Below are 27,509 nucleotides of genomic sequence, written 5' to 3' on the forward strand. Positions count from 1 at the left end.
TCCCGTTTAGACGTGACTTTTGAGTCCGCTCTGCGCCTGCTTCATATTTTGTAGGATCCTTTGTATTCCAGTCCGCTCCTTTTCAAGCCCGCTCTTGTGCAACTGGAGAATGCTCCAGCATCTGTTCATATTGTGAATGAGGAGCGACAACACCTGCTCTTTTTACTTGCTTACATATGTACAGCAGCGAGATTTAAAAAAAATAAGAATCTTATTTTGCCCTTTGACTTTAAAACATCTATGTAAAACTTATATATAAAGACGTAGAACGCGAAAACGTTTAAATTATATATTAAATAAGTAATTTTAATGCGTTTTATTGCTTAAATTTAAATCAGAAATTAAAGTTGCATGAAAATTAATACTGGCCTCTGCGTTTTTGAAAGAAAAATAAGTTAAACATTTTTGCGACTTATGACCTTTCATTGTGCTTCAAATAAAATACCAGTTGATAATTAAAACGAAGTGTTTTAATCAGAAATATTTGGGTAAATGCGAGCAGATGGCAAAGTTTGCGATAAGGCGTTGAAGATTGTCAGCTTCGTTGCGCGGAGCGCGTGTCATTTTAGTAATTTATTGGTGAGCGTTCTGCACAATACGATCGTTCATAGCATCCTCGAATATGTCTCCGTTCTCTGAAATCCCACTAAAGTTAATGTGAAATTACAGAAAAAACTCTCAGATATCTATAATTGTATCCTATTGCCTTTTTTCTATGAGGATTCGAATTTAATTCATTGTGTATACAATAAAGCACTTTTTTAAATTGCTGAATAGTAGTGTCGAAAATCAGTTGTGGGATGTAGAATGACCGCGATTCAGTGGCGTAGCTAGGGTATGTGCCGCCCGGGTCGATCCTTAAAATTGCCGCCCCCCCCCCATACATTTTTTGCCAGGTCATAAGATCAGCATTTCTTAAAATAATAAATTGGTTATTATTAAGCTCTTGTTATTCGTGGATTTATATATGTTTTAGTGCATTCACGGTTAAGAACCACACTAGACGATCGCATCGCGAATATGCCGCCCCCAAGCAAGTGCCGCCCGGGGCGGCCCGCCCCCTCCGTCCCCCCATAGCTACGCCACTGCCGCGATTGCGTCCCTTATTCTTAACCTTGTTAGCCAGGACATCAGCCCTCGAGAACGCTCACCTTACATAAACCATACAGTTTCTCAACAGGCTTGCTACCGCTAATTTAGCGCAAAAAAACATTTTTTTTTTAATTTAATGTTTTAAATTTTTATTAAAAAATGTGCTTCTTAAAAAGTTATTTTATTAATAATGTGTGATAATGTACATAGAAAAATATAATATAATCATACACATATTTTTTATTATATGATCATACAAATCGAGAAAATGTGAATTTTCATTTCACGAGAAATGAAGAACATCGAGAAACCATAATACCTTTTTGTGAGTAAAATGTCCTAAATTTTCACAATCTCGATATCCTATTTAAAGCAAATTTGAGTTTAAAGTTTCAAAATGGTTCTTGTTTTTCTTTAATTAAATTTCCCAAGGCTCATAATAAATCGTTTGAATTTGTCTGTGGTTTTAAAATCACTCGAGGTATACTAAAATTTGATCGAATCAATGTAAGTCAAATAAACATTTCTAGCTCTAAAGAAGGACATTTTACTAAAACCTGGAAAGCGCTTACTAATTGAACACAGAGATTCAAATCTTAATTACAACTTTATTATACTGATGGATAAGTACAGCAATGCATCTAATGCTTAGATTCTAAAAATAATATAATATTAGCATTGGCTTTTGCATATGAGATGATAATGAGTTTTTGAGACTCGTGTCAAATCACCAAGACTAAACTAACGGATGCTGCTGGTCTTATATGTTGTTAACGCCTGAAAGTGAACACGCCGGAAAAACTGGAAAAACCAGATCGTTTCGATAATAACATCGTCTTCTCCCGACTACCTATCGTCGTAGACATTTGCATAATTTCTATGTCCCGTGCGTTGTGCATATGTGAAGTAAATTTATTCATTGGCGACGATGGTTACATTCTTTACGAGCGTAATCAATGGGTGTATGTTAGTTATTTTTGCATGGAACGATTTTATGGACTAGAATCGATCGATTATGCGATATAAAAGTACACGTCGAGTTTGCGGTCAATGCGGTTTTAATTTTATATGTGATGAGCTCTCAAAGCAACATACTAGAAGTGCGTCCAAATTTTTTTTACTAATATGGTGTTTAATTAATTCCACGTCTCTTATTCAATGTTTTTGGCTATGATGAGCTGGTATCATTTATATGGTGCACATATTCATATTTGTATGTGTATTTTATAAGGCCATAATGATAATGTAATTTACATCTATTGCTTCCAAGACACATTATTATTAATGTAATAAGTTCAACCAAATCACGAGAAAGTGAAACATGCGTTTAAGTGTCGATTATAAAAAACTCTTAACCAACAAAAGCGCCTTGAGATCGTTGCTGGCAAATGACCAAAAAATAATAACGGTCCAATTAAGTGTTCCGAGCAGAATATTTCGAAACTGATTCGCTTTTGAGATTTGCATTCCTTTTCAAAGACCTTGCGAAAATCGCGAAGGAAATTGGACCAAGGACCGGAGAGTTTCGTTCGCGTGCACTTTTGTTCGCCGAGTGAAAACAACAATTTGCTATCGACCATTCGTCGAAATGCGATCTGCTCGACGAGTAACGTAATATCATGAATGAAAATTACTACTAGCAATCGTGACACGAAGTCAAGATAAGCTTCTCGAGAGAAAATGAGATAGCGTAAACAATGAACAGATAAAACAGAGGCGAAATAAATAAACGCAGCTCGATAATCACGTAGACATAAATGTTTTCGTAATACATGTACCACAAAATTTCATGCCATTATCAATCTTAATTATATTATTTGTATGGCGGTGTTGATTAAATTACTTTTGCATAACTATTTTATTTAAGTAAATAAAAAATCTTCTATTTTCTTATAAAAAATAGATTGAAACCTTATCGAAATCAAAATTGATAATATCCCGGAAATTCAAATGCAATTTTACATATGTACATATGTGGCAAATATCCTGTTTCATTAGAATTCATATGCATTCGAGTCACTGTGCCGACAGCAAACGAGGAAAACATATTACGTATTACATTAATAATTTTGTATAACTCTTGATGAGACTCAATAAGCTCTCATTGTGTTATTTATTTTTAGAAAACGCGTTTTTTTTCAGTCGTTAGTTACGGTCGTGATGGTTATTTTTTAACCTCAACCTTTAATGCTCATCGTGAACTTTCGCTTTCTGTGTGCATTTGCGATCGGAATAGCTAATGTGCCCTTTTCATAGCGTCGTTTCAGCGGTTGCTGCTTCGTTTTTAGCTCTGTGCGATTGTGCAAATTTTAAAGGTGAAGGATAGCGTTCCCGTCGTTTCGCAGAAGAGCGACCCCAATCTATAACGTTAGCAAGTAAACGAGATACGCTTGGTTAGATTGTATATTGGAACCTTGAACGTTTGCTTTGGTGTCGTGTCGATCCATCAATAGCACCCCGTGTTTGATCAGGTTTTATTCGAGACACTTGTGTAGACGTTAGCGTAATCGTGATGTTGTTGTGAAAATGAAATATATATAGGTTTCACGGTGTCAATAATTGTACTCGTGACGATAAATGATGATGATTTTTTAATGAAAATGAAGGTTAAATATAATATTTTAGAGTGGAAAGTTATGTTGTTGGATCTAATCTAATCTAATATGAACCTAATTGTGATATGTTTTAAAGCAAATTTAGGTCAAGTTTTTGTTTAATTGCCATTTTGAAACATGTAAGTAGAATAAATTGTTTTTATTACGTTATTACGCATACGTAAATATCTGTATTGTATTTAGAAAATTGGAATTATATTTCCGAACAATCGTTTTTCTGGCAATTCCTTCGTAGAAATCTTCGAATCAATGACTTTCAACTCAATAATCATGACTTTTAGTACCATTTTATTATTAATAAACATTTTCTTACGTTAAAGCTAACAACTATCATCATAGGGCGGAATTCCTTCGATGTTGACAAACAATATATTTATTTCTTGCGTCTAAGAAATCATCCTTATATAGAATAATTTGCCAATTTTAAATAAGTACGTGGATAACAAATAATTATGGTTGCCGATTTGTTCAGCAAACATTGTATTTGTAAATTATAATAGTCCCCATATTTTTTCTTTACGTTCATTTATTTTAGACTATGGTCAATGTCGGTACATTCTGAAAAATCTAATATCGTTTCTATTATAAAATATATCAATAGCTGCCTCTTCGGAGAGATGCATCTCTCCGTGTCAAGGCAGTTAGTTTTTCACGCGCGCAAATTCGAGGGCGCCTCGACCCCCACCCCATCCCCGTCCGCTTTTCTCTCCCTTCCACCGATGCCCAACCCCCCCCCCCCTCCTACGCTTTCCGCGGTCGCCATGTGCGCTGCTACGTCAGTCGGCGTTCGGAGTCCGCGGCGGGAGCGTCGCGCAGCCATTCCGCGCCTGCAGCCCGTCAGATTTCGCAAAACGGGTCTACAACATCGACAATAATAACTACGATATGATCGATAAATAATTCGCCATAAAACTAGTGCGCGAATAAATTACACTCGTCCGGTTATTGTCACAAAATTCGGTTGTTTTGTTTTGCTCGCAACCATGAAGGCGCGTTGTTTGTACGCCGTCGTCGGCGCAGTGCTATTGCTACTATCATCGTCTCCGATATGCAATAATAACGGATGAGCGGTGGAGAAGAAGTTTGTGTGCGCCGTTGTGTGTTATGGCAGCTGGTGAAGTGGAAAGATAAAGTTTTGTGGAAGATTGTGGCGGAAGAGGTGGGGAAACTAGAGGGATAAGGCCGCATGCCTGCGTCTCTGCCACCCTCCAGGGTAACAGTCGTGGGACGATTCCCGATGGTGGCGCGTGACAGGTGAGATAATTTGCCAATCTTTTTATGGACCGCGTATTCCGCACATAAATCATTGACTCTTTTTTAGAACGATGCTCCCGAATGAGTCAATTATTATTTGCTAGGGCGATCGGTCTAGAAACGTATTTCCAGATTTAGCCTCTAATGAACCATTGATTCAATTTTAGTACGTCAAATGCATTTTTTATTATGTTATGGTTTCTTATTTAGTACATAACTAGCTTTCTATATTTTTATTATACGCGGAAAATATTACATCGTATTTAATTAATAAATATATTAATTATTGTGTATATAAAATTAATTATCGTTATAACAAAATAATAAATAAATTTAGCAAAGTTTAAAATCATTATGTTTTGTCCGCGTTACACAAATTTATGCGTTTTTGTATAAATTAACTTAACCCTTTAAGTATCGCCGTACATGTACGGTGGTCAATCTTTCAATGTTTTGAGGTACCACAGATAGTTATATATTTGCATATATAACTCAAGAAATAATAAAAAAATAATTATATAATATTTTTATTTAATTTAAATGATTTTTATAGAAATTAAAGCCTCTGTTAATCTACAAAAGCCGTATAATATATAATAAATATGTAAAATAAATTAGCCTAATGTAATAATTGAAAAGTGTTATAAATAAATAACGCAGTATAATAAATAAATAATTTATTTTGTATAATATGTCAGGAATTCTCAAACTATGATACATGTATCACTAATAGTACATAAAGTTATCTTTAGAAGTACACAAAATATTATGTATTAAATGTGTTCAATCTCGAATTAAATTGGTCGTACCTATTTCATCCTTATTATGACCGATATGTATGAAATTTGTAATAATGAACAGCCAGTCGCTAAGACGTGCTCTTTAATAGTAATATCCTAGTCGCGATTCGCGAAATGCTTTTATGGTGGTTTGATCCTTATTTATATGGTACGAAATTTAAAAGTGAAAGAACCCTTGTACTATATCTTTTAATTTATAATAAAGCTTTTACTGAAAGTGTCAATAAGCAAAAATATTGTATATTTTAAAATTGATTATGTGAGAATAATGTTGTTTTTTATATTCAGACAGTATGTTTTTATAATATATTACATATAGATCTGCTAGTATAAAATTCATTATCTTCTGATGTTTACATACAGTACTGTGCAATAGTTTTGGATCACCTGACCCAGTAACACTATTTGAATAATAACACTTCGGGTTTTATTATCAAACATTTTTTTCTTGTTGTCAAACAATCAACACATCTCGCAGTTTTTTTCTGTTTTTTATGAGTTAGAGGACTTATGAAAAAATGCATTTTGCGACCAAACTTTTAATGGCCTGTTTGAGAATAGTTCGTTCGTGTCCTTGTTTATTTAACAACGTGTGCTAAATATCATTTATTAACCGCCGAAATTATAGAAAATTTAGGTATTTTGACAAAAATATTTTTTATGTATTATTTTTAATGTGTTTTTTAAAAACTGGGAATAATAAAAATATTCCAAATATGCAGAATAATAACCTATTATAAATAATGATTAAGTCAACGACTACTTGCAGAATCAGGTTCATTTGAGGTAAAACAAGTTTCTGCCTGAAAGTAAATGCTAGACGATAATATAGATTTTTGTTTAAACATATTTAGGTCTATATGATAGGGGTCGGAAAACTGTTTTTAGTTATTGCCCTAAAACATGTTGGCTTAGATTCAAGCTCAAGGAGAAGATCAACATGATTGATTAATCAAATAATATTTTTTCTTGCGTATAGTTTATTTCTGACATAATAACTTTTTTAAGTCAAAGCAATTTGAATAGTGTCTTCGGTTTTTTATTTTTATGTTCATTAGAGTAGTAAATCTTTGTCTACATATATAAGTTGTAAGCAAAGGCAGTGATTTTTTTCGCTTCCGTGCAAGTTTTAAAAGCTTTTGAGACACTTGACATATAAAAAGACGACTTGCTGAAACAAAGTTTAAGAAGTATCTCAGCAAAACCTTCAGGCTCCTCCGGCATCAACTTCAAAAAATCTAACGTGTCGTCAAAATAAAAGATGTCAAAAATATCTGCGTCTCAATTACTAAAAAATAGTACAGATATTTATACATATTTTTTTCCATTTTACCCATTTTGGGGTAATTTACATTGGTTTTCCGACCACCGCTTTATTGAGTACATTTAGCTCTTAATTAGTTTTTTGATACCATATTAGAACGGCCTAGATAATTAAATTAACCATTCCGATATTTATCGTTGAAATTAGGAAAAGCTACGAGTGTACGAATAATTATTCAACTTACTTAAAACTTTTCATCCAATAAACACGTGATTAATTGGTTTGAAATCTGTAATAGATTCTTAACTTTCTTGGAAAACTCGTATAGCTAAACTAGTTTAATGAATTTGAACTATTATATTCTTTGCAGTAAAAGTAAATTTAATACTAATAATAAATTACTAATACATACATCTATAAAAATACTTTGCAACTTCGTATATTTCCTCTGTTTGAGGATATAAATTAACACTCGTAAATTTGTTAAAGTATCCAATAAAACTTCAAACCCATAAAAATATTTCATTAAGAATTGCGTCAAATACCTAAATATATATACTGTAAATTAAATAAAAATTTCCGGGAGTGTTAATGTCAATACTGTGTAGTTATTTAAAAATATGAATAGATGCGCAGATAAAAGAGGAACATCAGCTATTTGATCTATTTTGAACTGATGATGCACTTAATTTAATGAAAGACAGTTTTGTTGATATCTAAGCGAATAAATAATATCCGTATGGTTCTTAACCCTTATCGGAAAAAAGGTTCAATCGACCCCTCTAAAGACTTATCTCTTTTTTTGCATCGTGAGTAAATCATTTTGCTCCCCATGACGTAGGTAGCCCTGAAACTACAAAAACAATTCGCAACGCCATTTTTGGCGCGTTGTGCGTCCGATTAGCGCGGCGGGTTAAAAATACCCCACTATAAACAGTGCGAGCGTTTTTAGACCTCTTGACGCGAGTTCGTGTGTGTTTATATACATACACATTATATTGACCCATACGTTCTCGCGCCCGCGACCGTCAAGACGTTTGCCAAGCAAAAATGTGTGATTTTATAACACGAGTTTTCCCGACTGGGTTAATGGCTGACTTGCAAGCTTGCCGAGCATTTTTTTTTATGTATTTAGAAAATTTAGTTCGGTTCGTTCTCGCCGCGAGAGCGAGGCGCGTGACATTGAATAAAAAATAAACAAAATACAAAAATACAACAGCAATGAATTTTGTATGCCCGATTCTCGAGTTAACACTTAACGGTCGAGCTTCGTTCTTTAGCATTACACGCGCTTGATATTGATTTGCTGTCTATTTTATATGCTAGATATCAAAATTATAATTCAGCTCATAAATTAGTGCGCATTATTAATTTAAAGTTGCAAGCCTTGCATATTGTTTTTCAAGTAGATTTAAATATAAATGTATGTACTATGTTGCTATGTTATTTTTCTTTGTTTAACAATAGCATTTCTAGTAATTGGAGTTGATTCAATAATACTTAGTAATTTTGTTTTTGTTTCTTCAGTGATTGGTACGCGGAGCGCGACCGACCGCTACCTCTCCCACTGTTCCTCCATCCTTGAAATCTCATATCTGTCTCCTTAAATTGATTAGTGATGCTGGAGATCAACAATGGTTTCTCGTTCAGCTTATACCCGACCGAGAATGTTATTTGCAATAGATATAATATTTCAGAAGATCACATGTCGTAACCTCCGAATTATCACAAAACCACCCTCATTAAAAATGTAACTTTTATTATTAATTTTATGTAACATAGTAGTTTTAATTACATGTAAGGTCTTATCTGGTAACTCGGAGGTCGCTAGTTCGAGCCACGGCAGCAGCTTAAAATTTTTATTTATAAAAATGCGCCATTATTAAAAATTGTCCCCAGCTGAAAATCGTGTCATCTATTGATTATAATTTAAAATGCACATAATAGTTTTTAATTAACTATGTAAATAATAGATTCAGTCATCGATTCCCAGATTTTTATTCTGGTGGTTTCATATGTATTAATTATGTCTGACTGACCTACCCTGTTGGTACAGATTTACCCCGTTATAACGCATTAGGCTTACGTCTGTCAAGCTCAAACTAAACACAAGAAAACAATGTTAAAAAGTATCGTCATTAGCTTAAAGCTAATTACAATTTAAAATACACTTAACATCACATTCATTTAAAACATATGTATATTATTATCTATTTTTGTCTATATGTGTGAGTTGGTTGTATCGTTGCATGGGAAAAAATATTTAGATTCCCTAACTTTTCTTATTACATATTGATATTTTTATCGAAAATAAGTGAAAATATACAGTAGACTATGCTTCGTATGCTTTTTCAAATAGCTGGTCATACACGCGCGGGCACACGTGGTGGGTACCTGGCGGACAAATCCGATCGTGTGTGGTGAGAAAAGACACAGATTTGTCTGTTCGCTGTCTGTGCTTAAAATGAACGGATCGAACACGGACAGACCGATCCGAGCACTCGATGGTTAACAGTATTTTTGTTAAAATTTGTCCCTTAAGTGATTTTGTGACCCGGCCCATTTCCGCTCGCCTTTATTAATTTGCGCCAAAGTCTATCGGTCTAAAATATGATTTGGTGATAAGGTTTTATTAATTTATAACAAGTTATTATTTTTTTGAGAGACATCAGAAAATCGTTTTATCCACTGATGTCCGAGTTCAGACAGTTTGCGTGTGTGGCGAAGCTCGGACAGATTTTCCTGGTGTTCGGCGGACATATTTATTTCGGAATTTTTGTTGTCAAAAATCGCATATTCTTGTCATAAACGTGTTCTGACATGTTTGCGTGCTTTTATTACTATCGAAATTTACTTCTGGAGTAAGATAAATGTTATGTTTCTTGAATGTGTAAAAAATTAGGTTAGATATGAATCTGTTTCTCTTAAATTTTAAAATAATTGGAAAATATGATAAATATACTATCGATGTATCACTGCATTATGTCCACAACTAGGCTTATCATAATTATGAAGCTTTGCTTTATAAAATTTATCTTCTTCTATTTATGTTATAAATAACAGCGATGGCTATAATAACGAAATGCTGACATTACATAATGAAGGCAAAAACTCTTTGTAATGGCCGAAATTTCAGAAATTACTCATATTTCCGATAGTGGACTTCAACAAATTAAAATAATATTTTATTTTAAGTTTGTTTAAAATAATTTATAATGGTAAGATAAATTAATAACAGCGATAGTTAAAATTTAGTTTAAAACTATTGATACTTTTTTATAACATAAAATAATGTATTTCAATTTAAATGAACCAGTTTTCATTATTCAAACTAAATTTTTTGATTCTTCATAACTTTACGTTTACTATTCGATATATTTAAATAGTTTAAAATAATGAATATTTGAAAAACAATCAATATCATTTTATGGTTTTTTAATTTAATGTAAATCTAATGACCAATTTACAATACTATTCTTTAAAAGTCTGAAAAAATCACGTATTATATTTAAAAAAATCGTTTTAAAGTTTTACGCTACATTAAATGCAGACGTGTCGCAAGAAAAGTTAATCGAACGTTTTGTCACGGGATCGTTTTGTTGTTTCTATTAAGGCACACAAAAATAAAGTTTAATTTCTTAAGATTGAATTTATTTATAATATAATACATATTCAGGCTACTTTTGAGTGTAAACGTTGTTTTTGAGATTTTTATGAGCGATTCAATTATTGAGATTATTATTACGGAACATAAGTTCAACATTGTTTATAATCAACATATTAATTAACTCTGTTCTAGTTAAACAATAGATTATTAACAAGTCATCGTGATATTTCATGTCATCAACATTTAATTTAATTGTTAATCAATCTGATTTCATGACCTGCGTCAATCAGTCACTAAAATTAGGTCAAATAATGTGCATATTAACCAACGTGAAACGTGCGATTATGACACATTGTACGTGTCGCGGGCTACTTTTAAACGCTTCATTACATTCAATGAGTTGTAGTGACAGATAAAATGCACACAAAACAAACATCTGTTTGATGACGTTTCTGTAGAATCGTCGTTTATAATACAAAAAACGCATACCGATCGTTGTCCTTACGAAGAACTAAAGAATGCAAGATATTCTAGGAAGATTAAACGTTCTTTTTTACACTCGACGAATGCAACTTTCGCCAAGTACGTAATTCGACAATAGGAAACGCATTTATGATACGTAACACGCGATCATAACGCATTTTTTGTCTATCATCAGCACATATGATACGCGAACACAATGAATGGTATATCTACGCTATATCCGCATGTCAATCAAAATGCAATTAAAATAGTTATGTACACATGATGCAAAAAAGGGTCTTGATTCCAGGTAAGGCCATGTGCGTTCTACCTGGAAAAATGCACCAATGACCGTCGAAAAAAATAATTACATACACATACGGCAAATTAAATACACGTGTGTACATAACGCGATCCATCAAGGTTTTTCCATGGATATATTTAATATGTATAGGATTTTTTCTCACTTGAGAGAGACACGTTTCGCAACGTTTACTTCCGCGTGCGCTAAAATTGGAGAGGAACAAAGAGCTACTAAAATAGACACGAATTTGCGCGTCGTTTGGATGTTTGTTTATCGTGTTTATAAAAAAACGTGTCTAGCTTCGTAGTTCGCGTTGCGTACTTACATACTGTACGTACATGTGTCGATAAAAAAAGCGAACGATTAAACCGGTCAAACGTTTCGAAGACCATTTTTCATTCTCGATTGGATTGGATTGGAGAAGGTGACGCGGCAGTCGATTCCGTGAAAAATGATATCTTTTCTATTGTCGCCGCAAAATGGCTTCTAGAGTGGCCAAAGCGTCAGTGTAATCGAAAAAAAGCTTTCAGCTTCGGAAGCAGCGAAAAAAAGACGGAATCGATAAGTTTTTTTTACGGATTTGTCGATAAAGCAGATGGGATTATATATTTTCAGTGGATTATCAGAGAGGTAGAGATAACTGCGAACCTTTCAACGGCCACCTGAGTGTATGATGAATGGTTTTAAACGTGCCTTTGATGCAGGATTAAGATTAGAATTTAAAATTCAGGTTTACATAGGCCACGTTACTAGATTATTTTTCCCCAAATACTTATATCGATTCATCTTTTTACCTAGCTATGACAATTATTGCAAGTGTGTACCTTCCAATTAGAAAAGGGATACTTATGGCCATAACATCAATCTTAAAAATTCTGACCTTGCGCTTGCTTAACCAGCAAGAACCCGGATGTTTACTTTTGAACCCAAAACCATTATTACGCATCAGCTACTAAAACGGCCGTCGTTATCGTGTGTAATTATGTCATGCAAATTAACGCAATGCTTAAAATTTCAATCTTTGAAAATGTTGTATTAGTGTTGTAATAAGTCGCTTTACGACAAAAAAATGCCCACAAATATTTTTTTCTTCTATTGTAATCTGACTATCATAAGCCCAAAGCGTTACGAGGTAAATCAGTATCATCTGGGTAAGTGATAAAGCAATTATTAACCACCAGGTTAATCGGTGTCATCTATATAACTATTATATACATTTTTATTTAACAAAAAATGAATGACACTGCAGCTGGGACTGGTTTTTAATAATAGCGTATTTTTATAAATACAGATTTAAGTCTGCTGTAGGGACCCGAACCCGTGTTCTCTGGAGTACCAGTCTATTCCGACCTTATTGTATATTATTGATTATATTGTCGCAGTGAAGGAAAAAGTGGATATGTAAGAATAATTATGTCTTAGTCAGGATCGTTGTTACAATCACACATGTGTTCAATACTTTCAAAACCAATCAAGTTATAATAAATAGTTTTGTTAAATCTGAAGTAATATGTCTGTGCTGACTTGAATCAGGATTTGGGGAATTATAGCACTGATTTGTATAAATGGTAGCTTCTCTTTGACATGTAATTAAACTGGTATCATTCTTTAAATCGAGATTTCACCGACCTTAAGATTTGTACTGATTATAGATACAGAGAAGACGCGTGATTTGCGACGTGGAAAGCACTGAGTGCACCACTGCCGTTGCCAGTACTAAAGCCCTAAGCGTCCAACCTTTATGGGCGGGCACCCAGCTTTTGACGGCCGAGTGAGCGGGTTCCCCACCCCCCGTAGTACTAAGTATGTTATTGTAGTTGCATTAGTATTTCTCCCGAGCGCTCAGGGAGACGTGCTTTCATTGGCTAGCGTATCATCCTAGTAACAGCACCCCCCCCCGCCCCCCAGGTATATGGGGGGTGTATATGCTGCCTCAGACGCAGAAGGTTTGCTCTGCTATGCTTTGTTCGTCCAGACGTCACTTTTGAGTTAAAACCCAAACCCTCTCGGGTTTGGGGTTTACCTCAAAAGTGGTCCCTCGCTCTTCCACACTGTGTGATGGGATTTATTTCGGCATAAGATTAAAATTAGCCAACTGATTTTTCCTATTTGCGATGACGTAACCTTTACAGGAGTATCGCCGTACATGTACGGTGGTCGATATTTCACCGTTTTGAGGTACTCCAGATAGTTATATATTTACATACATATGTATATAACTGAAGAAATTATAATTATATAATATTTATTTTTTATTTGAATTAATGTAAAAAAAATCTATAGAAAATAATACCAATAAATTAGAGACTACGAAATAAATTAACATGTATTAATATAAAAAATATTTATATCAATTTTATAAAAAAACAAAACGATTATAATATATTATATATAAATGTGTAAAATAAATTAACGAAATTTAATAATAAAAAGTAGTAAAATAAATCAAAGCAACAAAATCTTATTTGGTGGACTTTCAATATTACAGCACAATCTCGCCCATATATAATATCTAATATTTTATCGCAGTTTCTAGACTTAAGTCTCTCACCTGCTTTTACATTTCGAATTTCATTGTATTCACACAGCTTCGGCTCCCTTGCAAGGTGAGAGATTTTAGTTCCCGAATTTTATTCCTCATCATTTATTTTAAAGTTTTATACTATATTATTACTTTTATTTTATTTTTCCTACACGGTAAACTATAATAAAAATAATTCAGCGGTTCTAACATTTTAAAATATATTTTTTTTTAATTAAATTAATTTATTTTTATTAATATTTTTCTCACTTAAATACAGTTTACAATGTAATCAAAATATAATATAAGTGTTTGTAATCAAGTATAACACTCGAAAAAAATATATTGTCCTACAACACAATATTAAGAACCATTGATTTTTTTTAATAATTTAAAAAATTTAGAAAATAAATCAGTATCGTATAAAAAAATATATACTGTTTCCGCGAGACTTCTCTTGATCATAAATGATTTTGCAGGTGCGCGCGTAGACGAAGCGACAATTTATCTTCTCCAATTGTATTATGTATGGTATGACCGCCAATCGTTCGTTTCCACACATTGATTAATTTTTGCAGCCATTCTTGAGATACTTATTTAAGTTATGAATCTATATGACATTGTTACGTTTACTTAATTGTACCCATCAACATAATATTGTTTTAAAAAAGTTGGATTGACTTATAAATGCAGCAGAATGTTCTATAAAATATCATATCGCTGAAGTACTTAATTTTCAAAATAAGCATTATTACAACTGTTTAACTAATATATTTTTTATTTGTTTTTTGCAGTTTAAGCGAATGCTATTTTGCAAGCAAGGGAGCAGCCGTCGTGCTGGCGAGCGGGGGTGGAGGTGCCGGAACCGGAAGGTCCCGGCGCTCCGCCTCCGGCTCCAGCGATATTCAGCTCCATCTCCAGTCCATGTTCTACCTCTTGAGGCCCGAGGAGACTCTGAAAATGGTAAGTTACTTATGATATATAAAATTATGGTCTCACTTTTGATTGAACTTCCAAAGAAAATGTTTATATTACACGGTTAATTTTAAAACACAACCAAGTTGTAATCCATTTACTGTATCAAATACTATGTACACAAGAATAATTATTATCGCATAAGTTGCGGATTTGAATTTGTCAGACTCTTCGAGAACATTTTCAACAGTCTTCTCTCGATCTGGTTTTCTTCAACAACTGTGACTAAGGTATTCGGATCATTCTTCTCCGACACAGCAGGGTGAAGAGTAAGCAATATACTCTTTGTCTCTCCCTTTTTTAACGATTCAAAGAGGGGAGCAAATCAAACGGTGTCTCGGCAAACTTGGGTACGACCCAAAAAAAACTAATTTTCTCGTAGAACCAAGTATAACCACCGTTCGCAAACTGTTGTCGGCCGATACGCACTATGTAAATTTTGGGTCGAATCCAAATAGCGGTCCATAATAACAAACTGGTAACGTATTATAAATTAAACGTTCGAAGCGTGACTCTTCGAGCGATGATGGTAATAAAAACGTAGCTTTTCTTGCCTCTCGTCCATACGTTTTATTATACAATACAGTAATTAATTACTTTCGGGCCCTGAACTCGGTCCGGTCCGTTTTTCGATATCGCAATGTCAAAGCCAATTGACACCGATCGGGTTCAATAGAATCGATACTTGGTGATGCAACCGATCAACGGCTGCATGTTGTGCTTTGGACCCTCAATTGTCTGGATACTCGATAGATCAAAGTATGAATATTCTGCATTGTTTTATTACACAAAAGTTGGCAAGCCTACTTACCACAAAATCCCTACCTGGTAATATTCCAAATACATACAAAAAAAACAGTTTTTCTATCTAAATATCCGATCTGAAATCAGTTATTTTGTTGTGGTAAAAATTGCAAAATTGTTGAACAGTGTAATTTTTCATGAATGTGTTGCGAAACAGAAGATTGATTTTATATCCCTGTGGTCAAATTAGGTATAAACTTTCGAACATAACACAATATCTAAACAGTTTGTTGAAGAATGCAATAGACATTTGTGAAATTGCGATAGTAGCATAGGTGGCTCTATAAATATCAGCATTTCGATATGTTATGATTTTCTCGTCCGTTCCGAAGGACGCAAGTTATTGAAAATGTGGTTAGTGTATTTATATATAGTTGTGGGTCGAAATCCCGAAGCAGATTGTCGATAATTTCTTAGATTTTTTCCTACGAGTCCAGAAAAACAGTTAGGAATTTAAAATATGCGCTAGTAGTTAATAAAAGGTTTCGGTCTATTTTGGCTTGATTACTCGCGTAAAAAACACACGACCGGCCAGTTTAACGGCCTGCGGTTTGTTTAGCGAGCTCGCTAACCTGTCGGTTATTTTTATTCGCGTGTCTTGTCCAGCTATTCACAGCTCGCGCGCGGCTGAACCATATTGAGAAACGTAAAACAATGTGTAATTGTTTTATTATTACGACATGACACACTATGAGCTTGCTGAAACGACTGACAACATCCGGGCTATTTTTAACGGCGCAGAATGCATCAATTGCAATTATTAGGAAAACGATAGCTCACCTTAATGTAGCTAATTCATCTATTATTAAACAGCCTATCGATTGACTTATATTTATCGCAAATTAAGGTTGGGCATATAATAGATTAACGTAATGTTAAATTGATATTAGATGTTTACACTGAAATTGTGTGTACAGTCACAGTTGATTGATGTATCAGATAGTGACAGATAGTGGGTTATCGTCGAAAAACGTTCGATTTCAAAATTAGTTGAAAACAGATTAAATTTTATTAGTAGCCTAAAACTGTTTTATACATTAAATGGGAAAAAATGATGACATATTAGCTTTGTTAAAATATTATTAAAATGTTGACATATTTTATTTTATAATAAAACGTTTAACCTACATATCCTGCATAAATACTTACCCCACTAGTAGGGCAAAAGTTCGCATTATGTAGAATACAATGTAATACAACATACAATGAAAACTTCATGGGAAAGTAGATTTACTTTCAACAATTGTTAATATTATATATTTTAACAATTGTCACAAATTAAATTGCTTCTGCTCTCTTATAACAGGCGTGCAATATAAAATACGATGTTTGTGGCTATAAGTTAAGGGAAAAAATTAAAAACCGGTTATAATTTAAGCGGAAAAAAACAATAAATTAAGGCGCATAATTTTTACTGCCACTATGTAGAGTATGATATTTTAAACTTAGCTACACTCTATTTGCGTTTACACAGTCAGTTCGAGAGCTATCCATTTCATCATTATTCATAATTGAGAAATATATAGCAAATTAGGGCTTACTATTAGCTCAAAAATAAAAATATGGTATGATTTTAATTTATATAATTTTATTCAAAATATAAACAGGAGTAATGATACGTATATCGAATGTATATCCATATCGTGTGTTTTAGAGCTAATAGTAGGGGGTTATAAACCCAAACTTGCCATCTCTTTCTCAATTGTGAATAATGATGAAATGGATAGCTCTCGAACTGACTGTGTTAACGCAAATAGAGTATAGTTTTTTTTTTAAATGCTTTTTTGGCTGGCATTGTATTATTGTCAGCTGTGATTTCAGCGAAGCAGCTGGGATCTGCCGTAATATGTTCATGTGATGCTCTCTGGACGATCCACTGATATCTTTCATATCTCTGCTGCTGTGACTTTGTGGCGTTTCTCTCTCTCTGTCATTGATTTTATTTACCGTTGCACGGAATATTTCACTGAAATTACACCCTTTATCTCATGTTGCGTAGCAATGGGATGCTTCTTCTTCCGTTTATTTTCCCTTTAATGACGAGTTGGTTTAGTTTCATTTATCATACGTTTACCCACCCTTAATTTTTTGAGCATATGTTTACATCCACACCTCAAAGGTTTCTGATTTTCGAATTAACCATTTGAACCCTGAGCCCCTTTTGTCATTTTGGACAGAAAGAATATTTGACTAAAAAATTAATTTTTAATTAAAAAACTTTTTTAAGTTTCTGATAATTGCACACACCTATTGCGAATATTTATTGCATATAAAAATAATATAATATGTTAAAACAATAAAAATTAATTTAATATTAGAATTAAATTGATACACAACAGTTTTCAGATCCCAACTCAATGCAAAAAGACAATTGCGACATCTAGCATATTTTGTCCCAGGTATGGTACTCTCATTACCTTTTTTATCATTGATATATATTGAGGCTAGTAAATCAACCTTTTAGGTTTCAGATACATATGTGTCACTTCTTTAGACGTTCAAAGAGTTAATTCTTTGTTTAACCCTTTACGTGCTAGGTGCAGATAAATCCGAATCACTGTGGGAAATTCGGATTTATATAAGTGCTAAATTAATTTTAATAAAAAGTCACGCAATTAGTCAAATATACAGTAAAAATAGAAATAAAGATTCAATCCTGATGGTGAATATAGATGTAGCATAGAATGAATATAAACATATAAAAAAAATATTTTTAATTGTATAATTGACTTCATGAAAATTCATGAAAATTAATTCAGCACTTAAAGAGTTAAGGTCCATGCATCTACTCTGTATAGGAGAATGGCAAAAATATAATAATGAACCATATACCTTTTTTAGTTAGGTTAGGTTATGGTTATGAATAAAAAAAGTAGTTTAGATTGTGCATTAAATTGTATTCATAAGTACTGGATAAGTCTTCATACTCGGCCACAAATCCAAAAATATATATTACATCATGCTTTTAACACTATTTGCTTAAATCGCCCAGGGACATCATTGTGCGGAGCAGGTGGGGGCATTTTCCCCCCTCCCTTGAATTTGGCCAGAAAATGCATGTCATTTAATGAAATGCTATGAATCTTAATGAAATCGAAATATTAAAAAAACGACCACTGACTGGCCAACTTTTGCCCCTCCCCATCAGAAAAAGCTTAAATCATGTCCCTGATTCTAAATCAGAAATTCTCAATTTATCCTATAAAGAAAATCTAAGAACTTACAACTAACAGTCTCGAATCTATCCTGAAAATATTTTTTTAAATGTATCATTTCAGTGAAATCATATAGGAATACATTTTCACCGGTAGATATATAAATATAAATATTCTGCGAATAATTTCTTTCCTCTTTTACATATTTCTGCCTTTGAAGAATAACTAAAGTCATTATTTTTTTGACTAGTGAAAGATTCTGAATTTTGCAAATATTTAATGACATTAATATCTGGTTTCTCCGATTATATAATTTATCTTTAATTGCCCATTGAAATTTCGAGCTTAGCTCAGAATTCATATTTTCCAATTGTTTTGAAGGCCCCTTCGGCTGTCAATAACAGCTGTTACTACTTTACAAAAACAACATAAAATAAATCTTTTTCGATTATCGAAAAATAATAATAGCCCTAAATCGTTTGCATTCTGCCGATTCCCATACGTAATTTACTCATATCGGAGCGATTTCTTAGATCACCAAAGCAAAGATAATGCCGCCGGCCGGTTAGAGTAATAGAAAATCGCAAAAAATTGTTGGTCATTTAATCGATCGATCTTCCGAGAAAGTATGCATATTTTAAAACATCTAGCACGAACACCTTCGGAAAGGTTTCTTATCTGAGTGTCTTTTTTATAGTTTGAGTGTTAATAATTTGTAAACAATTTTTTGTCATTCCCAGCCTCTTATTAAATCTTTTAAAAATATTCGTACAAATTTAATTTTATGTAATAAAAAATGCTCTATAAAATTTCTCGAAAAATAAAAGCACTAATTGAAATAATATGAATCTTAATAAAATGGAAATATTAAAAAACGACCACTGACTAGCCAACTTTTTCCTTCTCCTGGAGAAAGCTGAAATGACCTCCCTGTAGTGCTCCACGAAACCTTGTAGACTGACAGTGCTACCAATCTACGTTCATAGAAATAATTATATCTGCACAGCGAACCTTAAACCCATTCCAGGAGGCATATGTCATTAAGCATAGTATTATGTATTCAACTGCAGTGAAACGATATTGTGAATATTTTAACATGACTTACTCCCCAGATCATTTATCATATTAAATAACTAACGTTGTTTTAAGAAACCTTTGATTTCAATAATCGCTACCTTTTTTTAGAACACGCTCATGTACAACTCTGATACCATATCAAGTCGCTAAAAACAAGCGTTGCTTGTATTTTCCGAGCAATCTGTCCTTTTACTATTCAGGACCCGTCGCCCGCTCACAATAGAGAGACACGCCTGCATTTTAGATGCATCATAAACATACACATACAAACACTCCATAATCTGACCTCATTGTTCTCTCGCCGTTTGTGATGTTATCATCGTGACCGATTCGCCGCCAAGCAACCAAGCACCTGCACAGTGAGCGTCTTCTAAATGTCGAAGAGTCGTCTATACGTTGCGTTATTTACAACGTCAAATGCCAGCGCGTTTAAATGCCATCACATCGCACATCTTCGCCTCGCCCCACTTGGACGGATAAGGAAGACGTGCAAAGAAGACACACACACGCACACGACACAGTCGCTACTAGACAACCCCACACGTACGGCGGTAAGCTTTGGGGGGTCCTTGAATTGGTGGGATCTGGTTTTAAATTGGGGATTAGACGGTTTCTACAAAGAATAGCGCTTGTCATAGAGAAGCTGTTATTTTGAGTAAATCGTTTTTTGGAAAGTTTACTAGAAATACATAGTCACTCGACAAGATAAAGTAAATGCTTTTGAGTCGTGATCTCTATTACTATAATTTTGTATTTGATTTGTACAAGTTTATTGGTAATTTTGAGCTATGAAAGTTGCATTGTTATAATTCGAAATTGTACTAATTCCATTATGGGGATAACTGATTGAATATATATAAGATAAGATATGTACCAATATCAAATTGACCCTTCGTCTACGCGCGCATCTGCTAAATCGCGTGTGATCAGGAGTATGTAGTCTCGCTAAAACGGTGTAATTAAAAATCAGTGTATTCATAAGTAAAATTAAATAAAACTAATCTGAACCGAGATTTTTACGCCAAAAATGGGACTACTATAATACATATATATTTACAAAATGTATTCGATACACATGCGTTTAAAATGAAAATACGCATGACTATTACTTATTATATAAACCTTTTATACTTGGCGAATTCATATTGACATTAAACTTGAGCGATCGTGTTAGAAGATAAACCAGCGACGTTACGCCTTATCAATTTGTTGAATATCACTGATATAATATCCATTACATAAGAAAACATGTTTCAGCTGTAAAAAGCTTACTCCGCGTATTGATTAGACTGTTAGTTTTCTTCAGCTCAAAGGATTTAATCAATTTTCAGGTCCTTTGTTAGAGAAGCAGACTAAATTTTCCCATGCTTGGACCCGAGCCAACGGCAGAGTCGAACTGTATTTATTTTCCTAAACTTGACTCGGCGTTTTCCCAGAATATGGTATATTTGTAGAAGCTCTCTTTATTTTAACCCACGCTAATTGCACAGTTTAATGTGCAAAGTTTTAACGCTCCTTAATGATTAAACCGATCGCGTGTCGGTTTTGTTTTGGGCGAATTTGTTCGTGCCAGTCGCCGATACCGACTCGATTTTGTGCACATCGGAACCGTTCAAGATTGCTATTATAACTTACAGATATATACAGTATAATCGTACGATTCAATCGAACGATATTAACTCGTCCGGTTGTTTTTAATCTTATCTTACGGATAGATTGCGAGTCTTTCGGTGTGCAGTCGACGCGTTAAACGAGTCAATGTCAATTATTTTGATATTTATTTAGTTAATTTTATCAAGACAAGTCGATCTCGATTGTAATTTGTAGAAAGCGAAAATGCGCCACGATGCGAAATATGTTTCGCAACGGTACAACATGACACAATGGGTAAAAAAGTACGCAACGTACCAAATTGTTGGTTAATTTTAGATATTTGGTTGAGAGGCATTAGGTAAATTGTAGTGTAGGTCAAGAGAACGCGGTACAACCACAAAATCGATCAAGTATTAGGAGTCCAAATGTTAATTTAGGTTATTCGGAAATAATTGTCGTTTTAAAATGAAACAATAAAATACATTTTTTTTTATTCTTGATAAATTATCCAAAAAAATAATTGCCCTAGTTAGATAAAACTTCAACTTTTTTATACCTTCTTTGTAAAAATTCGGGTTTTGGAATTAAAATAGTCATTTATATTAAATAAAAATTTTCATCCAAATGGTTTTACTTGGAAAAAGTGATAATCGGAAGGAGCAATATCGGTCAAGTACTTTATCAACATATGGTCGCGCATTATTTTGTTGTAAAACCACTCTATTGATAATTGATGCCATTTTTATTCTTAATTGCCTAACTGCGCACATCATTATTGTAATCATTTGACCAGGTCGAAGAATTTTTTGTGTTTTGCTACCTGCTTACTTGCAAGTCGACCACGTCCAGGACGGTTTTTAATATGGAAATCTTCCATCCCATTTTTTTAAACTATCTCTGGCAATTAAGAAAATTTAATACGTCTCCCCAATACATCACAAATGTTTTTTGTTGCAGATATTTAAAAAATCAAATAGCATGCAATTTTGATAGAAATCTTCGGTCAGTATTTTGACAATTCCTGGTATGGTTGTTAGAAAGTGCCTCTGAGTAACCATCGAATCAAATACTTGAAATTTTATCATCAAGTCACTCAAAAAAACTTCAGAAAATATAAATTATATTAGGCATGACATGGACGGACTTCTAAGGGTTAAGGTATTGAAAGCCCAAGTTGTAATAAGCTCATGTTCAAACATACACGAAACAAAAACTACTTTAGGCCGGCTTAACGGCCTTCGCAAGTGCGGCGACAATTATTACACCTGGCCATTCTAGTGCTTGTGGTTATCGAGTCCCACTAATGGACTGCGACGGTCGTTAACGGTCGACAAAGGGCTGCGTGCATTCTTCGGACGCAAATTGCACTCGCAACAATGCAACAATGCGCGGGTTCATCAATCTAACTTTGACAGGAAAATCGCCTAGCTTTATTAAACGAGAGGACTTTAACCTCAAACAAGCATAAACAAAAGTTTTCCTCGTAAGAAGAGGTGCACGAGGACGCGACCTTTTAATTCAATTAGATTTTCATAGAAATCAATAGCGCCGAATAATGTTTACCTAGATATCGTAAATCTTTAGAATCAGAGCTCGCTTATAAGATGTTTTCCTGGTAACGATATGTGCGCATGAGGATGGCACGAAGCTGTTGTGTGTGTTTGATTAAGTGTCATATCGCAAATTGCAAAGGACACCAGATCAGCGTCCTTCTTGATCTTTATTATAAACGGCGTGACGCGAGAGATCGCCTCGAAAGGAAGTCAGCTGTCTATCTTCATTTGATATATTTGGCGATGGAGATGATGGCCGTATGGAGATTGAACGGCAATTCTCGTCGTCTTGTTGCGTAACTTGCCCCAATACATTATCGAAAAATAAAAAGTAAATAAAGTGTAAAAAATCCTAAAATTATATCTAACATCGAAATGCTAACAATATTAACTTAATCAAATCATACAATCACGATTTAACTGTTATACCACAACTATTATATATTGACCTTACTTAAAATAACTCACAATTGATCATGTATTTAAATTATTTTTATCTTATTATCATTAGTGAATCAGATTAAATAAGAATCGATATCGGGCATTGTGTTTCATACATTTTAATATATGATTATTAGATTATTTTACCATATCTTATTATTTTTATATCTTAGATTTTTATAAAGTGCATTTTAATGCATTTAATATTATTAGATTATTTTGCCATATCCTAAATATTTTGAAATGAAAGTTTACCGCTAACACAACTGGTTCAATACCACATTATAAATTGAGATATTTCCCACGAAGTACCCGCTGATGAATAATATAATAAATAATCTGAGTTTTATTTGCAGAAACCTCTAAAAATGATTACTTACTGTTACTATTTTAACTTAACCCTTTAATTTGTATACAAAATATTTGCAATTTTGCAAAGTGCACTTATTAAAAAAAAAATTTTTTCTACGCGGAAATTTTCAAAAGACACTCCATTTTGATATTTTTACCCATTAAACCCCCCCATTCTCCTACCACCTCTCTGGGAACGGCTTTTACGCAATGCTTTAGAGAGGCAGCTTCTTGGCCTTTAAGCTCTTATACGTCTTATTAGCTGGCCTTAAGACATTTGTTCAGGTGCTTCTTCTGGTTCGCTCATCCTGTTCCTTGGCAGACATCATGCACGATACGAATTGCTGCCAAGCCGACCACGAATTTCTATCTTTCAGCATGATTGGGACCATGCCCTCCGGCAAGATATGTTCATGGCCGAGCTTCTCCTAGGTTGGTTCTTTTTCCATGCTGGGCAGTTGAAGAGCGTGTGGGCAGCGTCGTCTTGAAATAACCTGGAATTAGCAAGGGCCTACTGGGTAATGCCAAAGCAAATCATTTTGTTTTATATTTAATTGGCTATTGATGTTACTCACAATGTGCTCAACCCTTCTAGAAACTGTTCTCGCCGAAAGTTGAAATAAATATATTTTCTCAGAACACATTTCTTCAGTTGCAACAATCAAACACGACTTAATTAATTTAGCGTAGATCGTAAGCTTTAAAATAGTAACTTAGAAGACGCGGGCTAAAGCCACGTCAGCTTGAATATTGAGATTCAAAATATCCGTGGCTTTCTTATGAAACTTAAGAATTTTCTTTGTATCCTGGAGTATCTAATGGTTCGGAGTTTCCATTTTATGTATCTGTATTTTCATATATGTCATATAAAATATGATGTGTCACAACATATAGTTTAAATCATTATTAATCGAGACGCCATTTATTCTTTATTAAATTTTCCAAAAATCACAGCGAATGGTTATGAAGCATAATTGCAAAATATTGTTACTTATGTTTAAATATGACATCACGGATGTGGTTTCAATGCTTGTGCAAAATGTTCAAAATTTATACTAATTCTTGTTTTTAGTTCACGCAACAAAGACAAAAGATTATTATATGTTTTGTTTCTCGTCCATTCTCACGTAGAAAAATAGACGAAGACATTGATTTACGTTGTATTACCAACATCTCTGAACACAATTTATATAATAAAAAAACTGCTGCTTCTATTAACGAAACGCTGTTTGCGTTTCATTGTGGTTAATTAAGGGTTATTGTGTCGCTTATTTTTAAACTTTTTAAAAACTCAATGAACCTTGTGTAATGTTTTCCTTAATTCTCGCACATACCAGGAAGAGTGCCAAAATTGTTCTCCCATTCTGGCGAGTTTTCTTTGTCACCATATTGCACAGTGTCACTTTCCTTGCGCACATAATTGATTCTCTTTCACTCGTCATCCCATTTTTCGCTCTGCTCGCTTTCGACGATGTCGGTACCGGCATCACTCGTTTGTCTCCTTTTCTATAATTACATTTTTTTCCATCTTTTATTATTTTATAAACAACCGACGTGTTTTACGCTTTCGGTGCTGAATTAGCATATTTTCGAGGCACGGTTCATTGATGTCGCGTTTTTTTGAGACGTTTTGTGAAAAGGGCTTTTTGCGCCAAAAAAATAAGGAAACGCTTAGGGCCGCTTTCACGTCATGGTCTTTGATCGTTTTGCGGTTAGATCAGATTGGTGGTATGATGTATTTTTGTTAATGTATTTTCGATTGTCCATTCTCATGAGCGGACGTGTAATCTCAAAAGTATTGTTGGACGCAAAGTTTTCGTGGAAAGTGTCATGTTTGATCAAGACGTTCAAACGATATGTGTAACGTATTCATTATCGATTGCTGTGTATACTGTGCAATGTATATATATTTTTAAATGATTTAGAGATAGATAAAAATGTGTTGAAAAAGGTAAAAAAATACAATATCTAACATTGTCAGTCAATATTTGATAAAAAATAATATATTTTTTTGAGTAAAAAGGCGTTTCAAAAAATAGTTACATATACATTTGTGGTAAAATGTTTTATCGAGTAGTATCGTAACATATTTGCAAATAATTTATCACGGTATGACATCCGTTGATTAATCTACATTCTAAGTCACTAGTTAAACGGTCAATATTATAACTATTAAATTCAAGATTACCGAAGGACATTTGCATTGAAAATGTTTATTAAAAAGCCACTTTATATATAGATAGCCACTTAATTTACAATCACAACCTAATAAAAATAAAGTAAATAATGATTAGTTACACTAGTACATTTAATATTCATCTTTCTAATAATCTTATCCCAAGAATAACACATTTTCAAGTTGGCTAAATTTGATTTAAAATTATTTCAAGTTTTTTGTCTGGTTGTTTTAAGAATGTATTACAAGGTTTTAAAATGTTTCAATGAGGCTTTTTATTCAACTCTTGGTAGCTCCATCTTCCAGATATATTGATTGAAATGTAACATTATGTTACATTAAAACATGACATAAAATAATTGTTATCGTTATGAGCTAGTTGCCACGATATTATCAGTGTCATGATTGACCGTATGGTACGAAACGCTATATGATAATGCCTTTCATAACAAATGAGGCTCCCTCGTTTATAAATATTTAATTGTATGTAGCGTTTTTAGCATCGTCAAACAATAAACCTTACTAGAATTTAAATGATAGTGTATGATTCATTGCAATAACTATTTTTTTTTTTCAGGCGGTGAAATTGGAATCTGTACACCCCATGCGTACCCGCTATCTTGTGGTCGTCTCCAGGGCTGGATCGGGGGGCGCCGAAGAAGCGTGTCTTTTAGGCATAGACTGCAATTCTCGCACAACAGTCGGCTTAGTTTTGAGGGTTTTGGCGGACACAGCCATCACGCTCGACGGAGACGGGTAAATATATTTCTTAATATTAATTTCAACAACATCACAGTACTTTCTAATATCTGCGAATTTCTAATTACGGCGTGTAGATATCTGTCGTTACTGGAGTGACCCGCTTACCGCGATTACTATTAATCCGGTGAACGTAAAGGGTTGACCTTGTTCGATTGCGCGAAGTGCCAATAGGTAGATAATCAGCTGTTCGGATAGATAGATATACCTGAACGGAACGGTGAGCTTTCGCTCCCAGCGTTTTCACCGATTCGGTCAGGGAACTGGTTCTCGGTGAGCAAAAGCTCTCTATACCTTCACTATCTATATGCGTCTCTTATATTATTAGACTCGCTCGCGTTGAAATTTATGTGAATGACGTCAAAGAACGATTACGCCTTTGTTTTGACTCGCTGACAACTGACAAATTTTCGAATGCACTCTTGCGTCTTCGCTCTTAGGTCATCTTCGCATCTAGACGGAAGATGCTAAAATATACAATTAGTCAATTACGTGTTTGTATGTTGTGCCTCGCTACTGACAAGGTTAATATGCAGTACATCGCCGGAGTGATCCAGAATATAATCGTATGAAATAGACCTTGGCCTTATCTAAACAATTGCGATGAACATGTGTGTTTGTTATGGAAAACGCCGCTAATTGAGTTGTTTTAATATCGAGTTAAATTTAGTTATGTTTGGTTTAAGCTCTGTCATGTTTGTATACA

At 33.9% G+C, this 27,509-nt stretch overlaps 1 protein-coding gene across 2 annotated transcripts in view; it reads left to right on the forward strand.

Moving 5' to 3' along the window:
• The window catches only part of ssh (Protein phosphatase Slingshot), a 170,805-nt gene that overhangs the window by 118,139 nt on the left and 25,157 nt on the right, over nt 1–27,509 (forward strand). Inside the window, exons 1-3 of one of the 2 annotated variants that reach the window (XM_088183692.1) lie at nt 4,486–4,961; nt 14,714–14,882; nt 26,622–26,800. In XM_088183692.1, coding sequence (XP_088039818.1) covers nt 4,894–4,961; nt 14,714–14,882; nt 26,622–26,800 — 416 coding nt within the window. In that variant the 5' untranslated portion in view covers nt 4,486–4,893. Of the gene's footprint in view, nt 1–4,485; nt 4,962–14,713; nt 14,883–26,621; nt 26,801–27,509 lie in introns of those variants that run through there. The other variant, XM_088183691.1, reaches the window with a different exon arrangement.

The sequence above is a fragment of the Plectrocnemia conspersa genome, unplaced genomic scaffold (genome assembly GCF_051122295.1).
Source record: "Plectrocnemia conspersa isolate PC_06_02 unplaced genomic scaffold, ASM5112229v1 ptg000003l, whole genome shotgun sequence".
NCBI classification, from domain to species: domain Eukaryota; kingdom Metazoa; phylum Arthropoda; class Insecta; order Trichoptera; family Polycentropodidae; genus Plectrocnemia; species Plectrocnemia conspersa.